At 44.0% G+C, this 14,799-nt stretch overlaps 1 protein-coding gene across 1 annotated transcript; it reads left to right on the top strand.

The window, feature by feature from the left end:
• Window positions 1–327: 327 nt before the first annotated feature.
• LOC308303770 (ras-related protein Rab-5C-like) lies at window positions 328–990 on the top strand (the record flags this gene model as incomplete). The annotated part of the gene is made up of 1 exon (XM_080748265.1): window positions 328–990. The coding sequence occupies one exon, from the start codon at window positions 328–330 to the stop codon at window positions 988–990; it is 663 nt and encodes a 220-aa protein (XP_080604391.1).
• Window positions 991–14,799: the final 13,809 nt, after the last annotated feature.

Raw genomic sequence — 14,799 nt, 5'->3', positions numbered from 1 at the left:
TCTAGTTGCGTCCTTATATTAAAATCGGCTAATGGGAGGGCCGGTGGGCGGACCTCTGATGTCACTCTGACTCAGCCATAACCATATAAGCCTAGGACTATATGGGAGACGTGAGCAATATGAGCGAGGCGTCGGGCAGGTCCATCTGTGTCTCTTTTATACCCATATATGGAGATCCCTGATGTCATCACTCTGACATCATGGTGACTAGCCTCTATGTGCCACAGTAACAACTTGTACACACACGATGACGTACATAATATAATCAAAATCTGAAGTCCCAATAGCGACACCCAGGAGACAGGACCCAGGGGATCTGACGAGTTCATGGCCTCCAATCAGGGAGGAGCGATGCGACCCAACGGGCCCCACGCCCAATGGTTTAAACTGGTGCTACTGGGCGAGATGGCTGTGGGGAAATCCAGCCTGGCCATCCGCCTCGTCAGCGGTGTGTTCCACAAGTCGCAGGACAGCACGATCGGAGCGGCCCGTCTGAGCCACACGGTGTGCCTGGGCGACGCCGCGGTGAGGCTGGAGATCTGGGACACGGCGGGACAGGAGCGTTTTCACAGCCTGGCCAACCTGTTCTACCGGGGCGCCCAGGCCGCCGTCGTGGTCTACGACATCACCAGTGAGCCGTCCTTCGTGCGGGCCAAGAGCTGGGTGGAGGAGCTGCGGACGAAAGCCAGCCCCGACATGGTCATCGCTCTGGCGGGCAACAAGGCCGACCTGGCCGACAGGAGGGCCGTCGACGCACGGGACGCGCGGTCGTACGCGGACGACAACGGCCTGCTGTTCATGGAGACGTCGGCGAAGACTTCGGCGAACGTGGACGAGATCTTCGCGGCCGTGGCCGAGAGGTTGCTGCCTCCCGAGGGCAGTGAGGAGCCTCCTCAGGCTGCGGGCAGCGGGCAGAGCCGGGGAGTAGACCTGGAAGCCACTCCACCGGCCAAGGTCAAGGCCCCGTGCTGCTCCTGGAAAGGTTTTTAACTTCTATAAGTTGAGTATATATAGCATGGAGAGAAGGGGAAATTAACGGTCAAAAAAGAAACAAGTAGAGATCTGCCAACGCTACCGGTTATCGATGCTTTTGAGTTTTGACTGATAGCGTTGTGTTTTAAAGTTCTAAATCAATTTGAATCCTTTAGTCACCCTGAAGAAGGCATTGTGCCGCAACGCGTAGGTGCTTTTTTATATTTCTTTTAACTGTCCCTCAAGAGTGCCTTGGTCTAACTTTTTTTTGCATCAATTTAAATCAATTTGACAAACTTAAATATGATTTTTTTGAAGCGGTGAAAGCCGCTTCCAAGGAGTGGCTTTGTGTGTCCCCCATGTCCATATATGGTAATTTCAGTCCAGAATGAACAGGTTTTATCTGTCCGTAAATGTGTCCCCCATGTTCATATATGGTCATTTCAGTCCAGAATGAACAGGTTTTATCTGTCCCGTACGTCCAGAATATGTGTGTAGTGTCCGTCCCGGTCTGATGATTGGATGATTAAAAATGTCCAATGAGACCATAGTTTGAGGATTGGTCAAGCTTCACATGACAATCCGGCCCTCCAGATAAAATCATTCATTCATTCTGAATTCTGAATTCTGTAGCTCTAGACAATCAGATTCACCGCTTCACTTCAAACCGAGTTTTGATTTTTCTTTTCTTCAAAAAACAGAAAATAAAAAATAGACTATCTACAAGCTTATAGTTGTGATGTGTTGTGAGCGTCTGCAATTGTTAGGGACGCCAAGTGGTTCAAATAAGGACTCATCAGCTGTCTAATTGCAGATAATCATGGTCATCAAGAAAGTCAATAATGGCTGCAACCAATATGGGTCTGGCTCTAAAAACAAGATGGGGTCTTGTAACGTCCATGATCCATCATCTCAGATCCCATATGGCCTGTCAACGATGTCAGTCATCTGTGATTCATCTCATTGCAGTCTCCACATTTCAACTTTTTTATGATATTTTTCCCTTGAACTAATTCCCATACAAAAGTAGTGAAAATAATAGTTTTTGGATATACAAGGTTTCCACCCTAGAGCGAGATTAGGTTGAGTGCTCTCTCTGTCTGTGTGGACAGATATAGCCATATATGGACATGTCCGGTGTCAGCACAAATGGCTGTTGTTAGTTAGTGGGCTGTGATATGTGTGATGACAGCCTTTAGTAATGGCATCATAGAGAGCACAGACAGACAGACAGACAGACAGACAGACAGACAGGCAGGCAGGCAGGCAGGCAGGCAGGCAGGCAGGCAGGCAGGCAGGCAGGCAGGCAGGCAGGCAGGCAGGCAGGCAGGCAGACAGACAGACAGACAGACAGACAGACAGACAGACAGACAGACAGACAGACAGACAGACAGACTAAAAGTGGCCCAATGCATATAAAACAGGGGGGTTGGTTTATAACACAAGTGTCAAATCCAGGTTAGCGTGGCATCAGTGTCTGCGGAGCTGTGTGAAGGAGAGGAAGCTGTCAAATGTCATGTCAGTATCACACTGGGGGAACGTCAAAGAAAGGACAGGATTGTACAGAATAGATCTTTTTGACTATTCTGTCAAATTCTGCTGTGCTTTCCTGACAACTGATGCTCGGAGAAGGAGCCGCAAACCAGTCCTCTCCCCAGATGACAGGTAGCTTCTCGGGAGATCACAGTAAAACACATTCTAGCTTTCCTTTTATTTTATTTATTCCTTTCTTTTGTGTAAAAAAAGAAGAATACGAAAAAAAAAGCATGGTGTTTGCTCCGGCCATGAAAGCTTTCAGGGAGTTCATGGTTTTATTTGTCCCCCCTTTCCTGGAGCTCATTGATTGATTGATTGATTGAATGAATGAATGAATGAATGAATGAATTTAATGATTTTAGGGGCAAGGCAACTTGGCCTTTTGTGTTCTCAATATTTTGAGGGTACAAAGTCTAAATGCTAAGAGGCAGGAAAGTCATGAAATAAAACAGATTGAATGCCAGGTCTAAATCACAGCACTGCACTTATTTGAAAATGAGGTGTCAGGGTGAGAATTCAGAATCTCAAGAGACACTGGTGTTTAAAAACAGTATTGACAGGAAATAGTCAGTGCGGTGCATTCAGCAATGTGTGCGGGCATCGTGGCTACAGTGGCCTCACCTCAGGTCATACTTTTTTTTTAAGAGGCCTGAAAGGCTAAACTGAGGAGTGACTTAATGTCCTCTATGAAATGCCTGCCCTGATACATACAACTATAAAGGGGGAAAAAGTTAAGTGATAAAATAAGGGAATTTTAAGGTACATATAGCTTCTTCAGGCATGAAATCATATAACAATCTCTTAAAAGCTTCAACGGGAACAAAGTAAACCAGCTTCAAACTGTCGTGACATTTTGTTCCATTTGACATTTTGTTAGAGGATGATGGAGTCTGGGCATGTGTCTGGGCCTTAGCCCCTCGGGTGAATCATTTCCACTGCTAGGTGTCCTCATATTGCCTGCTCTAATAGCGGTGATTTACGCAGACAAAGTAAAGTGCCGAAAAAGATGCCAAAGGGGGGAAAATGATAAGCCCGCTTTCAGATCAACACAGAATGTCAGGAAAAATATGACGGGCTACCTTGGCATCTCCCTGCCTCAACCCTCGAGTGGGGTGCCGAGTCTTTGAGGGGTAAATCAGACCACTGACATTTTTTCTCTGCAACATTCAAATGCTTAGAATACATAGCACATTTGACACATTTGAACTTCTATACACCTCTACACATTTGAAGAAGATGATGCTTACAGTATTTGATGATTGTTAAACAATACGTCACGAAGCGGACGTATTGTTTGTTAAAGGAGTAGTTCACCAACTTCACCCAAGAGCATATAGTATCCGGTTTGCAAGTTGAGGCGATATAGGAAGAGACTTCAAGAGAAAGTTCATATGAATGGCCGCTAGTTTCGCTGTTTCCCCCCTGCTGGTACCAAAACTTGCCAAACTTTACACTTGATTTTATTGCCTAAATAAACATTGTCATAAATACACAATGCTTCCTGTTGCTAGTTTAAAGTCTTCTTTCATTCACCATGATATGTGTTTTGTCATATTATGGTCCCATGTATTTAAAATTGATGATAAAATAGCGTCCTCCATAGGAGGGGCGTGGCTAGCTTGATTGACAAGCTCCCAACCAATAGCAGTATTGACCCACCCCCCGCTCTGTCCCAACCAAGAATCCTGATACCATTTCCATTTTCAGGACGTACTGTATCAGTCACACACCCCATGAAGGCTTGAATTCATGGAGATTTTGTTTCGTTTTTATCGCATTCCTAAGCCTCATGAGTAGGTGACTCAAATAGACTCTTTATATTTCTAAAAGGAAATATGTTTACCCCACAGCCCAAGCCAAAACTAAATTAAGCAGAATGAATATAGTTAATATAGACTCAAAGAGTCCACTAGACTCAACAAAATTATTGGCTCAGAAATGTGACAAAAATAAAAGAAGAAATAAGAAATAAAGAAAAACACACAGACCCGGACGTATCTTCATTCATTTTGTGCATTTTCAAAAGTCCTTACACTCAGAACACGGCGCGTTAGTGAGCTTGTAGATCGATTACAGTACTTGTGTGCGCTCTGCTTGCGCAAGTAAAGACTATGATTAACACTAAATCAAAATATCCTGTCAAAATCAACACTGCACTGCAGGGAGGTACAGAGTTACAAACAACATTTCGACAAACATCTCAAACTCTGTGAACTTAAGCCCCCTCGTTCGTTTGTGGATGCAATGCTGACATAAATCGGGGCAAACTTCATTGGCAAAGCTGAATGATTCTCAGAGGTCAGAAGCCAAGTGCATTTTCTAGAGCTACGCTGACCATAATTATACTGCTACGGTTTTGCTTTTCACTCCATTTCTTATTTAGCTATTGATCAAATACAGCTGTGCATAATCAGTGGAGGCATTTGCATGCTACAGTGTTTAGAATACAAATCCACAGACCTAGACCTTGTGCCTATAGCCTACAGTATACAGTGGTGTAAAGTTAGTAAGTGCACCAATACTGTACTTAAGCACAAGTTTGAGGTATTCACTGGAGTTTCAATATTTTTACTTTTACTCCACTAAATCTCAAGAGGCAAATATTATACTTTAACTCCACTGCAATTATTTGAAAACTTTAGTTGCTAATCGATTTTGATTATTATTACAAAACATACATTACCCACTTCAGCCCTATACACATTTCGGCCACATGAACATTTTCAAAAGATTTATGTACATTTGAAAACTTGTGAAATGGGACATTCTGTGTAATTTAAGTACTTTCTACTCTTGGTACTTTAAGTACATTTTGATGCCCAAAACGTATGTACTTTTACTCAACTTAAAGGAGCTATAGTCAACTTTTTCTTGAAAAACGGATGCTAAAATAAAAAGAATGTTTCAAAAATATTTCATGAAAAAATAAGCTTCATATATGTGTTTCTATTCAAAAATGACCACAAAAAGCGTAAAATAATGATAAAATAATCATTTTGGCCATTGTCAGACCAACACTTTGTTTACATTCTAGTCTATAGACTAGGATGTAAACAAAGTGTCGGCCCTACAATGAAAAAGTTGACTATAGCTCCTTTAAGTCAATTTAGTATTACAGACTATTACTTGTAAACTATTTTTATTCTACCTAAGGGATTCTGCCAATGCATTTCAATGGGAATTGGGTGATTTGCTGCCGCGAATTTCTGTCCAAAAACGCTCCATTCCCATTTAAATGCATTGGCAGAATCTGCCCTCATACTGTAGGTAGAATGAAAATATTGTATTTCTAAATTGCAGTATTGATACTTAAGAAATGTGAGGGTTTTTCCACCACTGACCATATGCCTCCCCCTTCCCGCTACTGTTCATATCAGCTAGCGTTGCGTTGCGGTGCTAATGCAACTTCATTATTATTGAATACAGAATGCGCAGTGAGAGCTCCATCCTTTTACCTTGGGACCATAATCAGGCCTGACGTGAGGTGATGCTGCCTCTCATCCACAATCTCTCTTGAGTGTGCATGTGCAGCGTGTTTGAAATGCAGTCCGGGCCTGGCCTGCCATCCGTCTCGGGTTTTAAGACACTGCTGCTGCGCAGCGCCGATGATTGACGACCCTCAAAACCTCGCTCTGGAAAGAAGAGGCGAGGTCCCCCGGTGGACATGTGAGGATCACAAATCTCTCCTCCGTCTCTCTCTCTCTCTCTCTCTCTCTCTCTCTCTCTCTCTCTCTCTCTCTCTCTCTCGCTCTCTCTCTCTCTCTCTCTCACTCTCTCTCTCCCCCTCTCTAGTATGTGTACAAAGTGTGCAGCAGTATATGTTACAGTTAGATTGGGTAACTCAGTTAGATCGTGGTAAGAGCACTACTCGTTTTGTCGTTCACCACACACCCCTAGCCTACTGCCACCTGGATCAATTCACTTTGATAGTCTCTTATCAGCGCACATGTGTAATTCTGCGTAATCACCATGAGATGGCGACAACAGCCATTCACTGGTGTAGTCACTGACGTCACTCGTTTGCGACCCCTCTTTCTTTGTTTATCTACTAGCCTAGCTCAGCTGTGTTTAGCGGCCATTAGCTTACTATGCCTAACTCTAACCCTAACCCTAACCTTAACCTCAGTAAAACTATGCCTAACCCTAACCCTAACCCTAACCTCCATGGGGTGAGACGCTATCATTCCTGCCGACGCTACGTTGTCGTTGTCGTTGTTGTGGATCAAAGCGACCGCTTGTTCCACCCCGTGCCGCACGACGAGTGGTGACATAGACATTTAAACATTTCACTGCTGCTGTCGAGCAGAAACCTAGTATCTCCATGTTTACGTGTAAATGAATGCTGTACTTCATCACACGAGGGTGCTGCGCAAAATTTGTGAAAATTGAATTGAATCATCTGTTTTCATACTAGGATTCGACCTGACAACGACGATTTGTTGTCACATGCTCTTTGTCTCCAAGTTTTCTCCCGTTTAAATCCCAGCGGCGAATGCAGCCAATTGCTCACAATGTGTTTTATGAGCATGTACATGGATCGGCTATTTTTGGCAAAGAAACTTCTTCTAGAGAGCCCACCACTCCTCCCACAACGCACGCGCATTTATGCATGCGCGCACGCACGCACGCACGCACGCACGCACGCACGCACACACGCACACACACACACACACACACACACACACACACACACACACACACAGCTTCCATAGACAACTCCCTAGCTGGTGGCTTCGGTTCCAACTGCAAAGACCCAGGCAGTGTTGTTTGTCCTGGACAGTCAGCTGGCCTTTAAGCCCCGCATTGCAGCAGCCACTCCGGAAGATTTACACTTCTGAAGTGACATCTGAAGGATCAGACCCTTCCTCACCCAGGAGTCTGCCTGGCTCCTTATCCAGGCCTCAGTCATCTCAAAGACTTGACTACCGTAACTCCCTCCTTACTGGCCTCCCGGCATGGCACACGCCTTGTATAAGCCCCTCCAAATGGTCCACAAAGCCGCAGCGCGCCTGGTCTTCAGCAAGCCAAAAATATTCAAGGCCTGATGCAACCCACTTACTTACTGACTGTACATCAGCTAACACAAGAATGCAGCACAAACCTTCCCTAAAACACTCTTGACAACACTCCACACATCCTAGTCCTAGACTGCATGTTCTTCCACCTGGCTCCCCAACTGAGGAATAAACTACCCGTTGCAGTCAGAACTGCAGACTCACCCCCAATATTCCACTTGTTAATCTGAAGACTCAACTCTTCAGACCCTCGACCCCCTAGCACAGGGGTGGGCAACTTTGATGATGGCGAGGGCCACTATATTTCCATCTTCACTCCAGAGGGCCACATTGCATATTGCTATAAGTCCTACTTTGTCATTCTAGTATCTCATACAAAAGAAGCAAAAATAGCAGATCTACAAGCTTAAAACGCATCGCGTTGCAATGCGTTTTGAGCTTGTAGATCGGCTATTTTTGCTTCTTTTATATTGGAATCCTGAATATATATATATATATATTTTTTTGAATTGGAGTCCTGAAATGTAACATTTTGATTTAATTTCAAACGCATTTAGTTATATAATACAAATGCAGTTACATAAAAAAATACTACTATACTAGTCATGTTAGGAATTGTAACAGCTGAATTCAATAATATATCAGTATTCCAGTATTAACCTGCGGGCCGCATTAAGCGAAGGTGGGGGCCGCATGTGGCCAGTTGCCCATGTATGCCGTAGCACTTCATTCTCTCTGTACCCCTTCTTACCACCTCTTTCTTTCCATTGATGCTATAACAATTGACCAAGACCTATGCAGACGTACATCTTGGTCACTTCATGGTTCACATGTTTTTGAGCGGTGCTAACCGCTCCTTTGCGGCTTTGTGTATCCCTATGTCCCTATGTCCATAGTACGAGACTAACGTCATAGAAAGTATGCAGCGACCGACGTCACCACAGCTGATGTCACGGACAGAGCGGCCCATACAAGGAGATATGCACGTGTGTTGTGTTTGATTGCGACCACAGGTCGCAAGTTTATATGAAAACTGGCACATCCACGTATCCGTGTATCTCTAAAGGTCACGCCTGACACTGGGGTTCCCCTGACACATCACTGTGATATCACAGGTGATATCACAGGTGACATCACCTATGTAAAAGTCCATATATGGGTATCCCCCGAGGGTCCGCATCAGTGTGCCGACGGGCCGGTATTCCAACACTAAAACTAACCCTAACTCTAACCCTAACCCTAAACTTAACCTCAGTAACCGTGACGAGTAACTAACCTGCCGACGCGGGATATTGAGCGGACCCCAACTTGATATGGGAATGCCCTATGGAGGAGGACAGCCCATATATGTGTGGCTGGTTCAGACAGGGATCTCCATGTGTGGGCATACAAGGGATGTACCATATACAGTACATGGATCTCCATATATGGTTAACAGGGGTCTCCATATATGGGTAACTGGTCCGATATACATCACTGGCCAGATGGCCAAGAATTGGCATGACCTCGCCCTTTAGGGAGAGGTTGCATGTCGCCCTGAGGCGTCTTACTAGTACCATGTGTACAGGTGCGATTTTTGTTGCTTAGATGCATCTTCCTCTACCACAAAGATAGCATGTTATTTAGACAGATGCAAGGTTCATTGATTACCTGTTATCATACTGTATAGTGTCAATATACAGAATGTTGTTAAGATAGCATGCTGTTCATACAGATGCTAGGTTCATTGTTTACCTGCTGGTATCTTAGTCTCTTTGAGGCCCTACTCCTTTCTCTCTGCACTCTGTTTATGTGATTATTAATCTTGTTTATTGACTAGAATTCAATAAACATGTGTAAGCTGCTCAGGATAAGAGAGTCTGCTATATGTCTATGTCTGAATTGTAAAGTGTGTGTGTGTGTGTGTGTGTGTGTGTGTGTGTGTGTGTGTGTGCGTGTGTGTGTGTGTGTGTGTGTGTGTGTGTGTGTGTGTGTGTGTGTGTGTGTGTGTGTGTGTGTGTGAGAGTTTGTCTAGCTATACTTATGGGGACTAAGCGCATGTTCACACAGTCACCTGCAGGGGACCTCTGACAGTGTGGGGACAAAATAGTAGGTCCCCACAATGGTTAGGGTTAGGGGTTAGGTTTAGGGATAGAGGTTAGGGTAAGGCCACAGGACTTGCATAAAAATGAATGGAAGTCTATGTAATGTCCCCACAAGTGATGTAAATATATAGTGTGTGTGTGTGCGTGCGTGCGTGCGTGCGTGCGTGCGTGCGTGTGTGTGCTATATCAATATGCTTCTGAGGGCCAAATGTGTTCCAACAAGTACAGTAGATTTCCTTTTTTAATTACACATTGTTAGGCTAGTGGATTCGATGTTTCGCTTTAGTGTTTCTTTCCGCACGAGAGACCACGAGTTCGAGTTATGCTTGATTTATATTTACATTATTTATACTGCAATATAGCCAATCTAAAGGGCTATGGGGGAGGCTATGGCTCAGGGTATAGAGCAGGTGTCCATGATCCGTAGGTTGGCAGTTCGAATCCCGTCTCCTCCTGTCCACGTGTCAAAGTGTCCTTGGGCAAGACACTGAAACCCACATTGCCTCCAATGAGTCTGTCAGTATTAGCTCGCCACCATTGGTGTGTGAATGTGGGTAGTGAGGACGCTGGCGTCGACTGTTCGCCGCTTCACCACCCAATGAATGGACCATTGTAAAGCACTTTGAGTTAGCAACTTGCTTAGAAAGCGCTATAAAAATGCAATCTATTAATTATTAGGGCATTCATGAAAGATAGTCCTAAAATGTGGATATCATCACAAGTAGGCCTATAGTAACACCAACACATGTGTCCGTGCATGTAAAAGAAAAGGAGAGGAATTGAAAAATAAATAAATAAATAGAGAAATTAGAGAAAAATTATTTACTCTGAGAATAGCAGGAATTGAGGCAACCTTCTGGATTCAAGGCCATTTTCATCATCCCCGCGGAAGAATAAAGAAAGATGATTTAGCCTCAGTGAAACACATCTTGGCAGCGGACCATGGCCAGCGGCTATGAAGGACCTTGATCCTCCCATCATGTCCCTCCGTCGTGTCATTTCATTAGTCTAATGACCCATCGATTCAGCATTTATACGCAACAAAACGTTGTATTGGAAGTGGCTGCGCGCCAAGTCCATCACAGGGACACGCGGCGGTGCGTCTTGGCAGAAGAGAGGTCAATTTAACACACAGTGGTTCTCAAACATTTTCATGTCAAGGACCCCCCGAACTGATGTGTATTTGACCGCGTACGCCCATCTGAGGAGATGGGTTTAATCAGTGTTGCGTTGGTGATTCAATGTTTGGGGGGGACGCGATTTGAATGACGTCACGCGCACGTCACTTAACACCTACTTTACAGGAGTTAACAGGTTCAGACAATGGTCTATTGATATGAATACACACCTTCGTCTGTAATATATGGTCAGAAGAAGATATTAAGCAGTTCAGAATCAGCATTATTGTCACATATCACAGGTTTACGGAAGTAAAGAAGTGGGTGAAATTGATTTCCTTGCATAGTTCCCATCATATTGTTTCCATTATTTCCATAGAAGAAACAAAGGGTAGAAGAGGAGGCTGTGGGACAAGGGGGGAAAGGAGACAAACTAAAACTAAAAACAAATAACTAATTATCTACATATTTACACATGGTACCTGAGATAAGATATAAAGGTGCGTGCCGTGCATAGCAGCAAATGTACAGTATACTCTGTCTGCATGATATACTTATGGACGTTAGTTAAAGTGCAAAAAAAAAACGAAAAAAAGACAGAAAAAAGTGCGTAGTCATGGGATTAAGGTGCAAAATGCTCATAAAGTTGACTGACACTGGTATAATCCGCAAGTGGGTCCATGAGGAAAGGAAAAAAAGGCACTTGTCGGTATAATCCACAGTTAGGCCAAGGAAGAGCTAAAAAAAATCAACTCACTTGTCACTGACATAATCCATATACAAGGTCCAAGGATGGTAGGTTTCGGTTTTGTTTCCCTTCCCTTCCATTTATTTTTATTTTTTTATTATTTTGCTTTTCCTCCTTACCTGCATATGCAGAGTCGCAGACAGACATAGATTCTTTTCAGTGGTGGAAAGTATCTTTTGTACTTTTAATGGACTTTTGCCCACAACAATGACTGTCGCTCTCATTGCAAATGAACCTTGAGACAGTAATTATGGAAATTAAAATTATTTTTTTGTTATGACATCCAAATAAATAAAATATATGCTGCAATGGCCCTGTCACGTGGAATAGAAGGGGGACTGATCATAACTCTGACCTTTCAATATTCCGACCAGGTTAACATTCACCAGGTTAAGCAGGTGTTTCCAGTGGTCGTTTTGTTTTTACTTAAAGCAGCACTATGTAACTTCCCTCCTCTACCCCGGATTTGAACCTGGTTTCTTTTCTCTTTTTTTTGTTTTTACCATTGAGCTAGTCTGCCTTCTTGCTCAGGGGATAAATTGAATCTTGACCATCCAAAACAGGTCCAAATTGTCAGATCCCATGTGTCTGATCCTGTGTGTAGTGATCTACAAGCTCACAACGTGTCACGCTTTGACACGTAGTTCTACTGGATCTCTTCTCCCTAACATTTTAGTACAGTTTTTATTTGTTGACAAAATTGTTTGGTCTTAGATTTAGTACTCATACAGTAGCTTAGTTCTTATTCCGTTTTTGAGCGGTGCTAACCGCTCCTACGCCTGACTTTGTGTGTCCCTCTGTCCGAAAAGAAAAAGAAAGGCTGTGAACTCAGCACAAACATTTGAGTTTGCCTGTCACGTATAGCCTATAGGCCTCATCAGTCACCAAGTGCACCTGCAGCAGAAGTGGACATCCGCCTCCCTAGATCTTCGTTTGCGAAGCAAAGCCATGATGAGTATGAAATTGTGTGTCAATATGTTCGTTTTAGTCGACGAAATCAACACTGCGCCACTGGGTGTCACATTTAATATCCTACATGCCTCAAACTCTGACAAACTTATGGCCCTCCAACTGACGGTCTTTGGGTGTCACCCTCCGCACCGCCCAGCCGCCATGACAGACGATGACAGTCCCCAGTCATCTTCTGAGGGTCTCCCCCCGGCATGCCGCCGCCCTTTGTCCCCCATTCATCTCACACCCCGCTCCTCTTTTTAACATATTGGCATTTCTGAGGTGCTTGGCGGAGGGTAATTGTCAGCCGAGCCCGGCGCGGGCGGCATCGGCGGCTCCCTCGTTTGTTGCGCTGACATTTCGCCTTCTGCTTGATTGTGTATTTAAACGGGAGGAGGACGAAAGCAAAATTAATTGGAGAGAGAGGAGGCCTAATCTGTCTGCTCGAAATGTCACCCCTGTATTGCCTCGTCCCGCTTTGACATGGTGGGTGGGACTGGGGGACGGGGGACGGGGGGGGGGGAGCGGTGGCGAAGACGAGAGACAGAGAGAGGAAGTCAAAAAGGTGTTAGGGGATTCAAAGGTGTATGGGCCGGCTGTGGCTCAGGAGGTAGAGCAGGTCGTGGGTCGGAGGTTCGAATCCCAGCTCCTCGTGTCCACATGTGGAAGTGTCCTTGGGCAAGACGCTGAACCCCACACATTGCCTCCAATGAGTCGATCAGTGTTTGACAGCTTGCCACCGTTGGGGTGCGAACCTTCGCCACTTCACCTCCAAATGAATGAATGCATGGCCCATCGTAAAGCGATTTGAGTTCACAACTTGCTTAGAAAAGCGCTAGAAAAATGCAATCCATTATTATTATTAGGGTCCGATATATATATATATATATATTTTTTTTTCTTTTTTTTTTTTTTCTTTTTTTTTACTTACGGTAAGTAAAACTATCAGTACTCTTGCAGAAATAGTCTGTTACAAGTAAAAGTACAAAAGTATTAGCATCAAAATATACTTAAAGCATTATGAATTTCACAAGTTTACAAATGTATTAAAATAAAGCCTTTGAAAATAGCAGATCCAGTAGGATCATACTCCCTACAACGGATTCAGGCACTATAAAAGGCAGCCTGATGCTACATTCGGGTCCTTTCCCACTGCCTAGAAACAGGAAGCACTGTGGTAAGAGTCAAACATATTATGTAAATATAATCAAACAAATCCAACGTGTATCCTTGTGTTGTGTGATATCATTCACATGGGAAATAACACAGGAAACTTAAAGGTCGTTATCGGTAACATCAGTATAGCAGGGTGAACTGCCACAGTTTTATATGTATATTGAACAAAGGAAAAGTATTAACAGCTTGTGACTAAAATGACATCTAAATTGGTTCCATTGTAACACAGGTTATGTTTTCCATTTCTTCAAAACAAACAGTTTTGGGCCTATAGGGTACGAGCTTTCCACCCACCAAGTTCACCAACAGTGTTTTTTTACTTTAGTAAAAGGATCAATATCACAATGTAGACATACTCTGGCTAGCTAGGGTTGAAGAGAAGTATAAAAAAATCAGTCCCAGTGTGAAATGAGGTGCTCTTTATGGGTTAATTTCATTAAACACCCCGCAAAGCTTGGCCAATGTGTCCCTGGGCATACAACAGACATTGAACGCTTTTTGCCAAGACGTAGGCCTGATGTAGGCCACACTTCAGAGCCCAACAGTGGGTGTGCAACAAACTTTGAGCGCTTTAATTTGTCTCAAGATGTAGGCCAGATGTAGGCCACACTTTGTGTCCCGGACAAAGCCAGATGTTGGAGCTTAGCTTCTTCCAGGAGCACTGCTCAAAAAATGGAAATACTCAAGTAAAAGTGCAGTGCTCTATCTAGTAAATTCCACCAACTGAGCAGCCAGACAATCTCACTAGCAGAATGGAGACCATTCCATTCCCCCACTTTCACTTTTTCACAATCACTTGCTTATCAATGACGATCCTCTCCTCTTCCACTCTTAAATGGCGTCATCTGGCCCCATTCCTGGGGGCGAGAGAGACGTTGAGGCAGCGATGATGTGAATGCGAGGGCCAACTCCACCTCAGAATAACACGTCTCCAGAACCTTGGGAGACAATTTCATGATTTCTCGATCCAGCAGCCGTCAATATGTGTTCCCAGCTATTTCAATCTGTGGGCACTATCGGGTCTGGAATGAAACTCTGTCGCTATATTATCATCGCTGTGGGGTGGAAACCTTGTATGTCCAAACAAGTTGCTTTTCCAAAAATGGAAATAAAGAACCTGTCGTTCCAATGAATCGAATGTTAGAGTTTAGTCACAAGCTCTTGTTAATAGACTTTTCGTTGGTTACATAGTTTATAAA

Source organism: Nannobrachium achirus, assembly GCF_963921795.1.
Source record: "Nannobrachium achirus genome assembly, chromosome: 18".
Lineage (NCBI taxonomy): Eukaryota > Metazoa > Chordata > Actinopteri > Myctophiformes > Myctophidae > Nannobrachium > Nannobrachium achirus.
This window is presented reverse-complemented; position numbering and strand designations above follow the sequence as displayed.